The 15001-nt window shown below is 42.5% G+C and overlaps 1 protein-coding gene across 6 annotated transcripts in view; it reads left to right on the forward strand.

The window, feature by feature from the left end:
• Nucleotides 1–15001, forward strand: part of chd7 (chromodomain helicase DNA binding protein 7) — a 230020-nt gene that overhangs the window by 107636 nt on the left and 107383 nt on the right. For all 6 annotated transcript variants that reach the window (XM_033019785.1, XM_033019780.1, XM_033019784.1 and 3 more), the window contains one exon: nucleotides 5189–5324. In XM_033019785.1, the coding sequence (XP_032875676.1) occupies nucleotides 5189–5324 (136 nt within the window). The remainder of the gene's footprint in view (nucleotides 1–5188; nucleotides 5325–15001) is intronic.

Genomic DNA, 15001 nt, shown 5'->3' on the forward strand with positions numbered 1-15001 from the left:
TAAAAGAGCAAGCAAAGTTCTGGAGAAAGGTCTTGTGGACAGATGAGGCGAAGAGTGATGGCAAGAGCATTGATGTCATTCTACAGCAAGACAATGATCCCAAACATACTACTAAAGCAACAAGGGAGTTTTTCAAAGCTAAAAAATTGTCAATTCTTGAGTGGCCAAATCAATCATGTGATTTGAACCCAAATCAGCATGCCTTTTATATGCTGAAGAGAATACTGAAGGGGACTAGCCCCCAAAACACTTTTTCACCCAGAAAGTTGTGAATCTGTGGAATTCTCTGCCACGGAAGGCAGTGGAGGCCAATTCACTGGATATTTTCAAGAGATTTAGCCCTTAGAGCCAAGAACGAAACTCACTATCAAAACATGGAGGGGACGGGGGACACAATTATTTGGCGGACACACGCACGCATTCGCGGCTTCGGAGGCTCAATCCAGCGCTAAAAACGGCGATTTTAAAATCGGGATCACAAAACTTGGGGGGGGGGATGTCCCCCACCTCTCAAAACATGGGGGGGCGTGTCCCCTCTGCACCCCCCCCCCCCCCCCACCGGGCTTTCCGCCCATGCTTAAGGCTGAGGGAATCAAGGGATATGGGGGGAAAAGCCACAATGGGGTCCTGATTTTGGATGATCAGCCTTGATCATATTGCATGACGGTGCTGGCTCGAAGGGTTCGGAGTTTGGTGGCTGCAGATGACGGCTGAACTGAACGTCATAAATCGGCTTGGTGTGATGTTAAATTTGTTCATATAATAAATGATGATCATGAACCCTAGATTCAAAGGCTATTGGAGATATGAAGAGATCTGTAGAGCAAAAAAGAACCTTTCCCCATTTTCATTATGTTTTGCAACCACTTGTCCTTTCATCCCATTGTTCACAAGTTGGTTTAGCACCCCCCTCGCCAGTTCTGTTTCCTCTGTTTAAACTTGCTGGGGCCCTGTTTCCTGTGCTCCATTTGCATCCACTGGGCTCCATATAAAATTCATCAGTACATTAAATCTGTCTGCCCAAGGTCACCAGAATATTAGTTTGCACTGCCACATCTTTCTGATGTTTCCAACTTGTGTTAGTGCTCTTCCCATTTAAACTCATTTTGCTGAAATCATCTGTAATTTTGTTTTTTCTGGACTTGTCTATGTAAACACATTGCTGAGATAACCTTCATTCTGTAAATTTGAAATCGGACAACTGCTGACTTATTCAAAATTATAAAGTCCTTTTAACCCTTTATCTCTGTTGTGTGATCTGTTTTGGTTCCTGGTAAAACAATGGTTCAATTATAAAAGTCTCATCCTTGCTTTTGAATCCCTTTATGGGCTTACCTCTCACCTTTTCTGCAATCTCTCCCAGCTCCTTCACTCTCCTACGCAAATTAATCGCTCCACCGTCGGTAGTTTCCTTGGTCTCTCCATTTAAAAAAAATATGGGCTGCCAGTGTTTCCTTCTGTGATATGTTCCTTATACTTTACTTCCTTAGCCAACCTCTTGATGAACTGTCTTGTGTCCTTCGCAGCCCTGAAGATTATGGATTTTATATGATGTACTGAACAGATGACGGCCCAGGTCAGGATTCCTCCCCCGGTCTGGGAAGATCTGGCCAGGGCGTCTGTACATGTTCTCCTGGGGATGCAGTCTGGCCTGCTGAGTTACTCCAGCATTTGGCCTCTTTTTTATGTGGACCAGCATCTGCAATTCCTTGTTTCTGTCTTGTGTCCTTGGTCTCATAACCATTTTTGATCAAATTTAATTCCTTGGGCTGCTTTACAGTTGATATATGAATTAAATGTATTTTAACTTGAGAACCCAGAAGAATTTCCATTAGAAAAATAATGAATAATACCTATTTATAGATAGTCATAGAGTGATACAGTGTGGAAACGGGCCTTTTAGGCCCAACTTGCCCACACTGGCCAACATGTCCCATTCACATTAGTCCAACCTGCCTGCATTTGGTCCATATCCCTCCAAACCTGTCCATTCCATGTACCTGTCCAACTGTATCTTAAATGTTGAGATAGTCCCTGCCTCAACTTCCTCCTCTGGTAGCTTATTCCATACACCCACCACCTTTTGTGTGATAAAGTTACCCATCAGGCTCCTATTAAATCTTTTCACCTTAGACCCATGTCCACTGGTCCTTGATTCATCAACTCTGGGCAAGAGATTTTGAGCATCTACCTGATCTATTCCTCTCACGATCTTATACACCTCTCTATAAGATCACCCCTCATCCTCCTGTGTTCCACGGAATAGTGTCCCAGCGTACTCAACCTCTCCCTACAGCTCAGACCCTCAAGTCGAGGCAACATCATCGTAAATCTTCTCTGTACCCTTGTAGGTTGAATCAGAGAATTGTGTGAACGTCATGTTTTTCCATTCTATTAAATAAATTCTCATTATACTAGTTGATTTCTGTTTTAAGTATTCATTTTTCCTCAAAAAAATTGACTGCTATTTAAGGATCTTTTTCCAGTCCAGACTTTTATTTAAATACAAGCTATTATATCTATATGGCTGAGTCTAAGTTGCTATGGACGAGTGACTTCCCAGTTTGATTGTTGTAGGATGTCGGCAATGATAATGCTTTGAACTGCAAAAGTAAGTGTTTTGAGCCTCTTTTAGGAGATGATTATAAGCGAGTTCGGTATTACAACTGTGCGTGCCTAGGTCATGGGTCATTTAGCATAAACATTCTCGCCAGCTGAGCTACTGTGTGTGTATGAACCTGCGTATTCATTTAAATGAGATTTATAAATACATTTATATGTCAAATATGTCAGCAGTAGGCCACAGAGTACTGCAGGCTGCACAAATCCACAATTGTATCTATTTAAATTATTGACTCAATACAGCACCAGCCTTGAAAACGCAAGAATGCCTGGAACAAACCTGTCAATTATCAAATCCCTGGCATTAGTCTCAGCCATTCAAATTCGATATTGATTTACACAAATTACACACGGTTGTGTGGTCAAGAAATTTGAGACAGTCCTTACATTCCTATCTAAACAACCTTCCTGGATTGAAGGAAACGAGGAGAGTAGGTTGGAAAGTTCAGATTGGATTCGAACAGGTTGGTTAAATTTTCGAGGTTGGGTGGTTTAAATAAAGATGCAGTCGCTTTAACCTCTGGGGTTGGATCCTGTCTGTCAGGGCACACAGTTGGGAGCCGGGTCCGGTTGACCTGCCGGTGATCATTATGAGAATTTGCAGGCATTTGAACCACAACCAAACTAGAGGCTTCACTCAGGAGTGGGTCGCAGCTCCCCAGCTGACGGGACCTGTTCTCGCTCTCTTTGAAGGAGGCGCTGCCTGCCTCAGAGCTGGCAAAAAGCAGAACCAACCCGTAATATTTGTGGGAGCATTTTCACAGTCAGACTTTGTCGACAGTTGGGGTGGGGGATCTGGGAGAGAGAGAGCGCTGGTGATGCCGCACAGACGGAACAGTTTAACGACCCATTAAAATCCACCCTTCGACAACCTGGGCTGATCTGATCTGACAGCCCTCTTGCTAGCTCGCTGCGTGCCCAATCCTATTGCAGAACCTCCACAAAACCTTTGGGCTTTGGGTAACACCTGCACAAAGAGCCTCTGCTAACAAGGGCTGGCGAACTGTGCTGGTCAACGTGCACTGGGCGAGATGGCTGGGGGAAACGCACCGCAACCACCGCAAACTTGGAACAGCACAGACCCACTCAATCTATCCAATACTAAAAGGCAGGCATTTCACAGTTAAATGTCTTATACCGGATTGTCGGCCCCTTCACAGGGCCAGCCCTGTACTCAGTTTTCCTCGGAGATGAATCTTTGCCTTAACGGTACATTCACACCGCCTGTAGATAAAGCATCAGCCTACATCACACTGATACAGTCGCTGCCTGCCTCAGAATAAATATATCTTTCACCTAAATTATGAATAAAGATAAGAAAATGTTTCAAACACAAGTAATATTTTCTTAATCCAGTAGCAAACACATTAAGGATTAAATTAAAATAATACATTCTTTAACTTTTTGAATATCTCATAATTGCAGATTAATGAACTGAACTAGAACTGGGACTATGTAAGTAGTGTGTGAACAGCAGAACAAGAAAGGAAGCTATTGAGTTGACAGAATTCAAGTTTAATTCGTTGGTAGAATAGTTAACAATTTATACACAGTTTATACAGCGCTGCTTTCGCTTTTTTTAAATCCCGAATGACCTTTGACAAATCCCATGATTCCTTGCTTTTATCGAGATATCAAACTCGCTTATTGTCAAGAGCGTGCCAATTACGTGCGTTTCATGCTTGAGTTTTTTTTTTTTAAGTTTAGTTTATTATTGACACTTGTACAGAGGTACAGTGAAAAGCTTTTGCGTGCTATCCAGTCAAAGAAAAGACCATACATGATTGCAACCAAGTCGCCCACAATGTACAGATAAAAGGTATAACATATGGTGCAAGATAAAGTCCAGTTAAAGATAATTCAAAGGTCTCCATTGGGATAGGTGGGAGGTCAGTAACACACTGGTGAGGGGGATGGTCCAGTTTCCTGATAACAGCTGGGAAGAAACTGTCCCTGAACCTGGAGTTTTCAAACTTCTGTACCTCTTGCCTGATGGGAAAGGCGAGAAGAGTGTCTAGGGTGGGACTGGTTCTTGGTTATTCTGGTGGCATTGCTGAGGCAATGTGAAAAGTTGAGGGAGTCCATTAGAGGTTGGTATGCATGATTATCTGTGCTACATCCACATCTCTCTGCAATTACTTGCAGTCTTGGATGAAGCTATTCCCAAACCATGCTGTGATGCATGGCGATAAAATGTTTTCTCAGGCACATCTGTGGAAGTTGGTGAGGGTTGTTGGGGACATGCCAAACTTACTAAGCCTTTTAAGGAAGTAGAAACATTGGTGTGATGTGGCTGGACCAGGACAAATTGCTGGTGATATTTATTTCAGAGAATACTAAAGCTTCCGACCATCTCTACTTCGGCAGTAACAACGTATACCGCGATGTGTATGCTGCTTTTGAAATTTAACTTTGTTACATGATCATGAAGATATTGAATTTGGGGATTTTATTTCTTTGTGAAACACGCTTTGCTAAAAACGAAAGAAATCTTAAGTCATCTTTGTAATATTACGAGTTCTATTTACTGTTTTGCTTCATATTAACACAATTCTATGTTTTGTAGCAATAAGAAAAACATGCCGGAATCAGCAGTTGGAAAGAAAAAAGGAAAACGGAAACATGAATCGTCTCCTGAAAATTCAGATATGGACAAAACACCACCTCCGTCTCCACAGGAAGATGATGAATTGGGAGTACAGGTGAATTTAGTCTCACCTCTTTCCCCAAGCTTGCACATAGAATACATTACATGAATTTTATATCCGCCATGTGATGCGCTGCTTTCCATTGCAGTCTGATTTTACACCTGCTAATGGCATCTCGTGCAGGACAGAGGCACGAGAGAGGCTAGAAGCTGGTATGGAGGATGGTGTGGGAAAGGTTGGTCGTCCGAATAGGTAGGTGAAAGGCAGGGAGCGAAGAAGGAGGGTTGGTTTAAACTGCACGTATTTTAATGCAAGGGGCCTGACGGTCAGGCAGATGAGTTTAGGGCACGGATAGGTACGAGTGACTGGGACATTGTAGCTATGACTGAAACCTGGTTGAGGAAGGGAGAATACTGGCAGCTCAATGTTCCGGGGTACAGGAGCTTCAGGAGAGACAGGGGTGAGGGAAAAAAAGGGGGGGGGGTTGCATTGTTGGTTAAGGGGGATGTCACGGCTGTGTTCAGAGGTGACATTACGGACGGTTCGTCTAGTGAGGCTATATGAGTGGAGCTGAGGACCAAGAAAGGGATGATCACTTTGTTTGGGTGTACTACAGACCCCTGATTACTCAATGGGAATTAGAAGAACAAATGTGCCAGGAGATTGCAGACAGCTGCAGGTCAAATAAGGTTGTTGTAGTTTTAACTTTCCCAATATAGACTGGGAAAATCATAGCGTGAAGGGTTTAGATGGGGTGCAATTTCTCAAAAGTGTTCAGGAGAGTTTTCTTAAGCAGTATGTAGAAACCCCCACATGTGAGTGGGCAACGCTGGATCTAGTATTGGGAAATTGGGAAGGGCAAGTTAATGAAGTGTGTGGAGGAGCCTTTTGGAACCAGTGACCACAGTTCGATTCGGTTTAAGATAGTTATGGGTAGAGACGGAGAGGGTCCATGTGTTAAAATGCTCAACTGGGGTAAGGCCAACTTTGAGGGTATGAGGGAAAGTTTTGCTCAAGTTGACTGGAGGAGGTTATTAGATGGGAAAGGAACATCGGCCAAGTGGGATGTTTTTAAAAATGTACTGAAGAGAGCTCAGGATGTGTACGTCCCCGTTAGAGTGAAGGGCAAAGCAGGTAAACGTAAGGAAGCTTGGCTGACGAGGGAAATTGAGACGTTAGTCAAAAACAAGAAGGATGCATGGGACAGGTATAGGCAGCTGGGATCAAGTGGAGGAGTTTCGGGAGCTAAGGAGTAAACAAAAAAAGGAAATCAGAAGGGCAAAAAGGAGCCAGGAGATAGCTCTGGAGGGTAGCATTAAGGACATTCCCGAAAGATTTTATAAATACATAAGGGGGAAAAGGGTAACGAGAGAGAGGGACCTCTCAGGAATCAAAGTGGTCACCTCTGCGTGGAGCCACAAGAGATGGGCAAGGTCCTAAATGGGTATTTCTCCTCTGTATTTACCGAGGAGAAAGGCAGTAGGATGGGGGAAATTGGAGCAGTCACTGGAAGTGTCTTGAGAGCAATCAGGGTTACTGTTGAAGAAGAGTAGGTACTGTCGTGTTTGAAGGCAGACAAATCTCATGGGCCTGATTTGATATATATGAGGACATCGTGGGAAATTAGAAAGGAAATTGCGGGAGCCCTGGTTGAAATTTACTAGTCGCTCTTAAATACAAGAGAGGTGCCGGAAGACTGGAGGGTGGCAAATGTTTTCAAGAAATCTTTTCAAGAAGGGCTGCAGAGAAAATGATGGGAACTATAGGCTGATGAGTAGTTGATAAGTTGGTAACTACAGACCTCTGTAGTTGGTAAGTTACTGGAGAGTATTCTGAGCGATAGGATATACAGGCATTTGGATGGGCAAGGGCTGATTAGGGACAATAAGCATGGTTTTGTACCTGGGAGGTCATGTCTCACAAATCTGATTGATTTGTTTGAAGATGTGATCAAAAAGATTGATGAAGACAGAGCTGTAGATGTTGTGTACATGGACTTCAGTAAGGCGTTCGCCAAGGTTCCGCGTGGTAGGCTGCTCTGGAAGGTTAGATCGCATGGGATCCAAGAAGAGATAGTTGAATGGATAGCAAATTGGCTCCACGGAAGGAAGCCGAGGGTAATGGTGAAAGGTTGCTTCTCAGACTGGATGCCTGGGACTAGTGGTGTGCCTCAGGGTTCGGTGCTGGACCCGTTACTGCTTGTCATCTACATCGATGATTTGGATGAGAACATAGGGCAAGATTAGCAAGTTTGCTGATGATACAAAAGTTAGTGGTTTTGCAGATAGTGAAGATGGTTGTGAACGATTGCAGCAGGATCGATTGGCCAGGTGGGTGGAATTTAATAAAGAGAAGGGTGAGGTGTTGCATTTAGGCATGTCGAACAAGGGCAGGACCTACACAGTAAATTCTGTGTGGGATTCTGTGTAGTGTTGTAGAGCAGAGGGATCTAGGAGTGCAGGTGCATGGCTCCTTGAAGGTCGAGTCACAGGTAGATAAGGTGGTTAAAAAGGCTTTTGGCACTTTGGCCTTCATCAGTCAGGGTAGTGAGTATAGAAGTTGGGAGGTCATGTTGCAGTTGTATAAGACGTTGGTGAGACCTCATTTAGAATATTGTGTTCAGTTCTGGGCACCATGTTATCGGAAAGATATCGTCAAGCTTGAAACGGTTCAGAAAAGATTTACGAGGATGTTGCCAGGACTAGAGGATCCGAGCTATAGGGAGAGGTTGAGTAGGCTGGGTCTATTCCATGGAGGAGGATAAGGGGTGATCTTGTAGAGGTGTAAAAGATCATGAGAGGAATAGATCGGGTACATGCACAGAGTCTCTTGCCCAGAGTAGGAGAATCGAGGACCAGAGGACATTGGTTCAAGGTGAAGGGGAAAAGATTTAATAGGAATCCGAGGGGTAACTTTTTCACACAAAGGGTGGTGGGTGTATGGAACAAGCTGCCAGAGTAGGTAGTTGAGGCTGGGACTATCCCATCGTTTAAGAAACAGTTAGACAGGTACATGGATAGGACAGGTTTGCAGGGATATGGACCAAGCACAGGCAAGTGGGACTAGTGTAGCTGGGACATTGTTGGTGAGTTGGGCCGAAGGGCCTGTTTCCATGCTGTATCACTCTATGACTCCATTGGGTAAAAGCATTTAGCTACTGGGATATTTTAAGATAGAACTGCAGATGCTGGAAAAATTGAAGGTCGATGCTGGGGAAACTCAGCGGGTGAGGCAGCATCTATGGAGCGAAGGAATAGGTGACGTTTTGGGCCGAGACCCTTCTTCTTCCAGCCCCCCTCCCACCCCCACATCAGTCTGAAGAAGGGTCTTGACCCGAAATGTCACCTATAGCTTCGCTCCATAGATGCTGCCTCACCCGCTGAGTTTCTCCAGCATTTTTGTCTTCCTGAGCTACTGGGATTAATAGGTGCTGCAGATATTTGTGGAAGCCTAGTTAGAATAAAGAAAGTAAAATATTTCTGGAAATCCTGGATAAAAAATAATGCTGAAATATTCAAAGTTGGGCAACATCTTGGTGATACCAGTGGCTAAAATTTGTTTCGTAAGGTTTTGTTTCATAAATCTGATCAAGATAGTATGAGAGATCCCATGAATTGCATTTGTGAGCCTGTTGGGTCTGCCTTAAAAGCTCCATTCACAAGTCTTCAGAAGGGTGGCACAGTGGCACAACAGTAGAGTTGCTGTCTTACAGTGCTTGCAGTGCCAGAGACCCGGGTTCGATCCCGACTATGGGTGCTTTCTGTACAGGGCTTGTACGTTCTCCCTGAGGCCATGTGGGTTTTCCCCGAGATCTTTGGTTTCCTCCCACACTCCAAAGACATACAGGTTTGTAGATTAATTGGCTTGGGTTTGTATACTTGGTACAAGTGTAAATTGTCCCGAGTGTGTGTAGGCTTGTGTTACCGTGCAAGGATCGTGGGTTGGTACGGACTCCGTGGGCCAAAGGGCCTGTTTCTCTAAACAACTCAACTAAAGTGCCCAAAGCATGATTACTTACACTTTTACTTAACACGATACTTATGACTGAGGTTTATTGACATGTCCAGACAATTGAACATGGCCAAATAATTTCCTCACCCAAATGTAAACTGTTTCACTGGTTTTTGGAAAGGTTGTCCACTAATGTTATTACAATTATGATTTCAGGAAATATAGGAATTTGCATCTAGAATTTAACCTTCCATTTAACTTCAAAACTTCAACATTTACTCCAAATGCATTCCAAAGGCAAATTTATTTTAAGATTGGGTGGATGCTTCTATCGTTATCTCAAAAGTTATATATGAAAATTGGGCAACAATGACAGATATGGAACAACTTATTATGTCCAAAAAACTTTCTAACATATATCATGCAAAATATGGTTGATTTATAGTTTTTTTAATATCCTAAATTTTCCAAGGAGAACAGCCCGTTAATTGGTAGCTATCAGTTTGCTTTAGTATTTTGGCTAGTCTTTGAAACAGAATATTCCAAAACCTAGGACAGAACGTGTGGACAATTTTTAGTTTGATAGAATGGTATGTTGTTAGTTTCATGCTTGAAAAATGTTCATTGAAAGTTCTTTTAATGGTGACGTTGAATGGAACAGAATGTGTTCTCCTGCAAGAAGTCAATAATAATGGGTCAAGTGCGAATGTGAATTTGTCCATTGGCGCAAAATGTTGAAAAAAGCCATCCTTGATATATATAACAAAGGAAGCAAGTGCACCCCAGGAGGAGAAATACTCCTGGAAAGCAGAGTGGTTCAGTGGACGTTAGCCAAGTTATGGAGTGCATTGTGGATGCAATGAAGGATTTTCAGTTGCTCTGCTCTTGACACTTCCTGTGTGCCTACTACTACCTACTAAAGTCACTACTACCATGTTAACAGTAATTTATGCAATCTTCACCAACCTAGCATAGTGTTTTTTCTTTATTGTACAGACCATGCAAATTACATGAATGATCTCTGTGCCATTCGCTAATATGAACCTTGCATTAGTGCACCTTCCTATCTAAACTCGATTATCATTCACAGTTTGTTCTCCTACAGCATTTTAAATAAGCCCAAAACGTCATAAACAATTCCTCACCTCTCATGCATTAAACTTGGCAACTTAAGTCCTTGGATTTCTTTATTCATTTTGTCAGGTAACCGGGAGATGTGCTCTGGTTTCTCTATTTGGATTTCATTGTTTTTAATTTTTCTGCCGATTTATAAAAAGGAGAAATTTTCACCTGAGTTCATTTTGTTTGTATAAATATGTTTATACTGCCTTGAAACATCAAAAAGAACAGCACAAGAACAGGCCCTTCGGCCCACCATGTCTGTCCAGAAAATGATGCCGACCAACAGATAATCCATATTCATCCATTCCCTGCATAGCCATACACATCCAAAAGTCTCTTGAATGCCACTATCATATCTGCCCCAACTATCACCCCAGCAGTGTGTTCCAGGCACTCTCCACCCTCTGTTTAAACTAATTTTGTCATGCACATCTCCTTTAAATTTTGTCCCTCTCACCTTAAAGCTATGCCCTCATGTGAAAAGGGTTCTTATGGTGTATCCTATCTATGCCTCTCAGAATGTTACATACTTCTATCAGATTTCTCTACAGTCTCTCGCATTACAGATTAAATAATCTGTCTGCCCTACCCCTCCCTAAAATTACCACCTAATTCAGGCATCACCTTTTCCAAAGCCTCCACATTCTTCCTCTAATACATTGATGTAGGCTGAAATGTCAGACAAATGACAAGAACTATATGCAATACTCCAAATGTGGCCTTTTAAATCATTTTCAAATTTACAGTAATGACTACAATTCCAAAATGATATCTCATGAAATGTTTTGTACAAATGTAAGTATCCTTCTATCCACCCTTTCAATACAAGGCTTGTCTTTCCAGTTCTTGGTTCCAACAGCTTCTGCATTCTCATCTATCCTTTCAGTCTACAGAGGCACATTAACTGTAGTAATATATTTTGTTCAATTTATCTTTATCACAGACAGAGAAAACTTTGCTCTCCCTGGACATGCTACTTGAGAGATTTGCAATAACTTTGGAATACTTTCCATGTTATTCAAGGTTATTTTATCCTTCAATGTGTAGAGATCCATTGGAATCCTACGTTTTTGTAATAGATGTAGTAACGCAAGCTAAGAGCTGCCTTCCCCGTATTACTGCACAAGTATGCAGATGTACCCCATTTGCACATTCTTGCTAGTCAATTAACGAGGTTTTCAATGATTATAATATAATTGTATATAATTGTTTCAGAGATCATTTGTCTGACATTTCAGCCTTCATCAATGTGTTGGCCAGATTTGCTAATTGCAGGTATGGATTATGAGGACTATGATGGGACTAAAAATTGCCATTGCCAGAGCATCTCTGCTTCTAATACTTGAGGGAATGAATATCTTTAACAATAAAAGCTGTAACTGCTAGGCCTAATGATCGTTGCCTGAAATTTATATGGCTAATATTCTAGGGATACAATGACTTCTAACTGCTTCAACTGTCTATCTTTTTGCTGAGCACTTTGTTTTGTGCTGTGAAGTATTTCCAGCCGTATCTATCGTGATCATGGTTTTTACAAGGACTCCCGGGTCCCAAATTTGGTGAAATGTACTCTGTGGTAAGGGCACTTGAATTAGTTTTTCTGTTTAAGTTTACACGAAGATTGTAATGTTAGAACCAGAGTGATCCTGGTGGATTTCAAACTAAGTAAAGGCAAAGGTTATTGGTAAGGGTGGCATTCTTGACAACTGTTGACAACACCAATTATTTTACTGCTGACTGAGAATAGATTGATGGGGCCAGGGAAGTAAATTGGCCAGATTGGAGCCGGAAAACCCTCACTTAAATTGATATCTGCCATACATGAGGTCACTTACACAATTTACCAAAGCTGGCTGTGATTTTAACTATTTGCTAAAAAAATGACCAATTGCACAGAGCTTTTTTGAAGTAGCAAATTAAATCCCTCGGCTTGATTTACTATTTCTACCCTCACTGGCATAACCACCAGCAGCATTTAAACCCATTTTACTATTGTTTTTATCACATCTAATGTCCTTATCTGCACCCCATCTTCAACTATTAATATCCAATATGCCAAAACCTCAACCAGCCATATAACTTTCACCCTTGTTACTTATTAAATAGAATTTAAATTGTTCATCCTTTCCAATCATGACGTATTTGTATATGTTCTGCACTACATTGCTGTGATTTATTTTCAATCAAGCTTTTGATGAAATTCCATTCTTTCACCCGAAGGCCTAGGTAGTCAAGCTAGGGGCAGCCCCTTCACCCTGTTATGTGAACTAGGGTGCTGCAGTTTTTATTCTCAATGTCTATACATTTTAGCGTGAAGAATATTGGAGGATAACAACAAATCTTTCTGAACGCTGCATAAGCAAAAAATGTTTAAGAACCTCTGTTGTAAAGCAATTATTTATTGTGCATGTTTATATTCTCAAGTAATTTAACTTCCACTATTTTACTATTGCTTGACTAATCTTCAGAATTTTTTTGAAGATGTAACTAGGAAAATGGACATGGGAGAGCCAGTGGATGTAGTGTACCTGGACTTTCAGAAAGCATTTGATAAGGTCCCACATCGCAGATTAGTGGGCAAAATTAGGGCACATGGTATTGGGGTAGAGTGCTGACATGGATAGAGAAGTGGTTGGCAGACAGGAAACAAAGGGTAGGGATTAACGGGTCCCTTTCAGAATGGCAGGCAGTGATTAGTGGGGTACCGCAAGGCTCGGTACCCCACTAGTGATCAATGATTTGGATGAAGGGATTCAAAGTAACATTAGCAAATTTGCAGATCACACAAGCTGGGTGGCAGTGTGAACTGTGAGGAGGATGCTATGAGAATGCAGGGTGACTTGGACAGGTTGGGGGAGCGCGCAGATGCATGACAGATGAAGTTTAATGCGAATAAATGTGAGGTTATCCACTTTGGTAGCAAAAACAGGAAAGCAGATTACTATCTAAATGGCGTCAAGTTGGGAAAAGGGGAAGTACAACGGGATCTGGGGGTCCTTGTACATCAGCCTATGAAAGGAAGCATGCAGGTACAGCAGGCAGTGAAGAAAGCAAATGGCATGTTGGCCTTTATAACAAGAGGAATCGAATATAGGAGCAAAGAGGTCCTTCTGCAGTTGTACAGAGCCCTAGTGAGACCACACCTGGAGTATTGTGTGCATTTTTGGTCCCCTAATTTGAGGAAGGACATTCTTGCTATTGAGTGAGTGCAGCGTAGGTTTACAAGGTTAATTCCCGGGATGGAGGGACTGTCATATGCTGAGAGAATGGAGCAGCTGGGCTTGCACCCTCTGGAGTTTAGAAGGATGAGAGGGCATCTCATTGAAACATATAAGATTGTTAAGGGTTTGAACACGCTAGAGGCAGTAAACATGTTCTTGATGTTGGGGGAGTCCAGAACCAGGGGCCACAGTTTAAGAATAAGGAGTGCGCCATTTAGAACGGAGACGAGGAAACACTTTTTCTCACAGAGAGCGGTGAGTCTGTGGAATTCTCTGCCTCAGAGGGCGGTGGACGCAGGTTCTCTGGATGGTGGATGTTAAATTTGTGTTGATGTGTGTTTTTGCCATTTTTTTAATTATATGTATGACTGCAGGGAAACAAAATTTCGTTCAGACCGAAAGGTCTGAATGACAATAAAACGAATCTAATCTAATCTAATCTTTCAAGAGAGAGCTAGATGGGGCTCTTAAAAAATAGCGGAGTCAGGGGATATGGGGAGAAGGCAGGAACGGGGTACTGATTGGGGATGATCAGCCATGATCACATTGAATGGCGGTGCTGGCTCGAAGGGCCAAATGGCCTACTCCTGCGCCTATTATCTATTGTCTATTTTATGTTTTTGGCTTCTCTGGTAGAGACTGACGGAGGATGATCATATTGCAGTGCTGCGCAAAAACTCCTTGGCCCTCAATGTCTATGCTGAATATCATGCCAAATAGCAGTAATCCCTTCTGTCTGCATAAAATCCAATCATTCCATTCCATTTCCTACACATCCTTCCATTCCTTATTGTGTGTGCCTATCTAAAAGCCCCTTAAATGCCACTGTCTTATCTGCTTCCACCACCAGTTCTGTCAGTTTTTCCCCAATGTACTACTACCATTGTGTGTGTGTGTGTGGGGGGGGGGGGGGGAGGACTTTACCCCTCTAACCGTAAATCCTTCTAGTCTATAGTCCCAAAGTTCAACACCTCGCACCTGCCCAGTTTAAATTCCATTTGTCATTTCTCTGGCCACATTTGTATCTGGTCCATATCCTGCTGTATCCCTTGACAGCTGCCTTCACTCTCCGCAACTCCACCAATTTCTTTATCGTCCACAAACGTGCCAAGCAAAGCATATACGTTTTTGTCCAAATAATTAGTATATCACCCGTTTCCTGTGGTATACCTCTGCTCACAGTCCACGGCATGACCTTTGCCATCTGGATATGCCAATTCTGCACCAAAGATTTTGTTATTGTCATAAGTACCAGCAACTAAACAATGCAATTCTTTCTTACTGAAGTTTTACAACCCTATTAATTCGATAGCACAACAAACAACTTCAGGTCCCCCACTGATTTACCGGCAACTGGTGGTCTAACACCTCCTTTAATCCAGATAAAATTACGGGAGCGCACTTGAAATATCTCCCGGAGGTGAGGCGGCTGATCTC

Source organism: Amblyraja radiata, chromosome 4, assembly GCF_010909765.2.
Source record: "Amblyraja radiata isolate CabotCenter1 chromosome 4, sAmbRad1.1.pri, whole genome shotgun sequence".
Taxonomy (NCBI): domain Eukaryota; kingdom Metazoa; phylum Chordata; class Chondrichthyes; order Rajiformes; family Rajidae; genus Amblyraja; species Amblyraja radiata.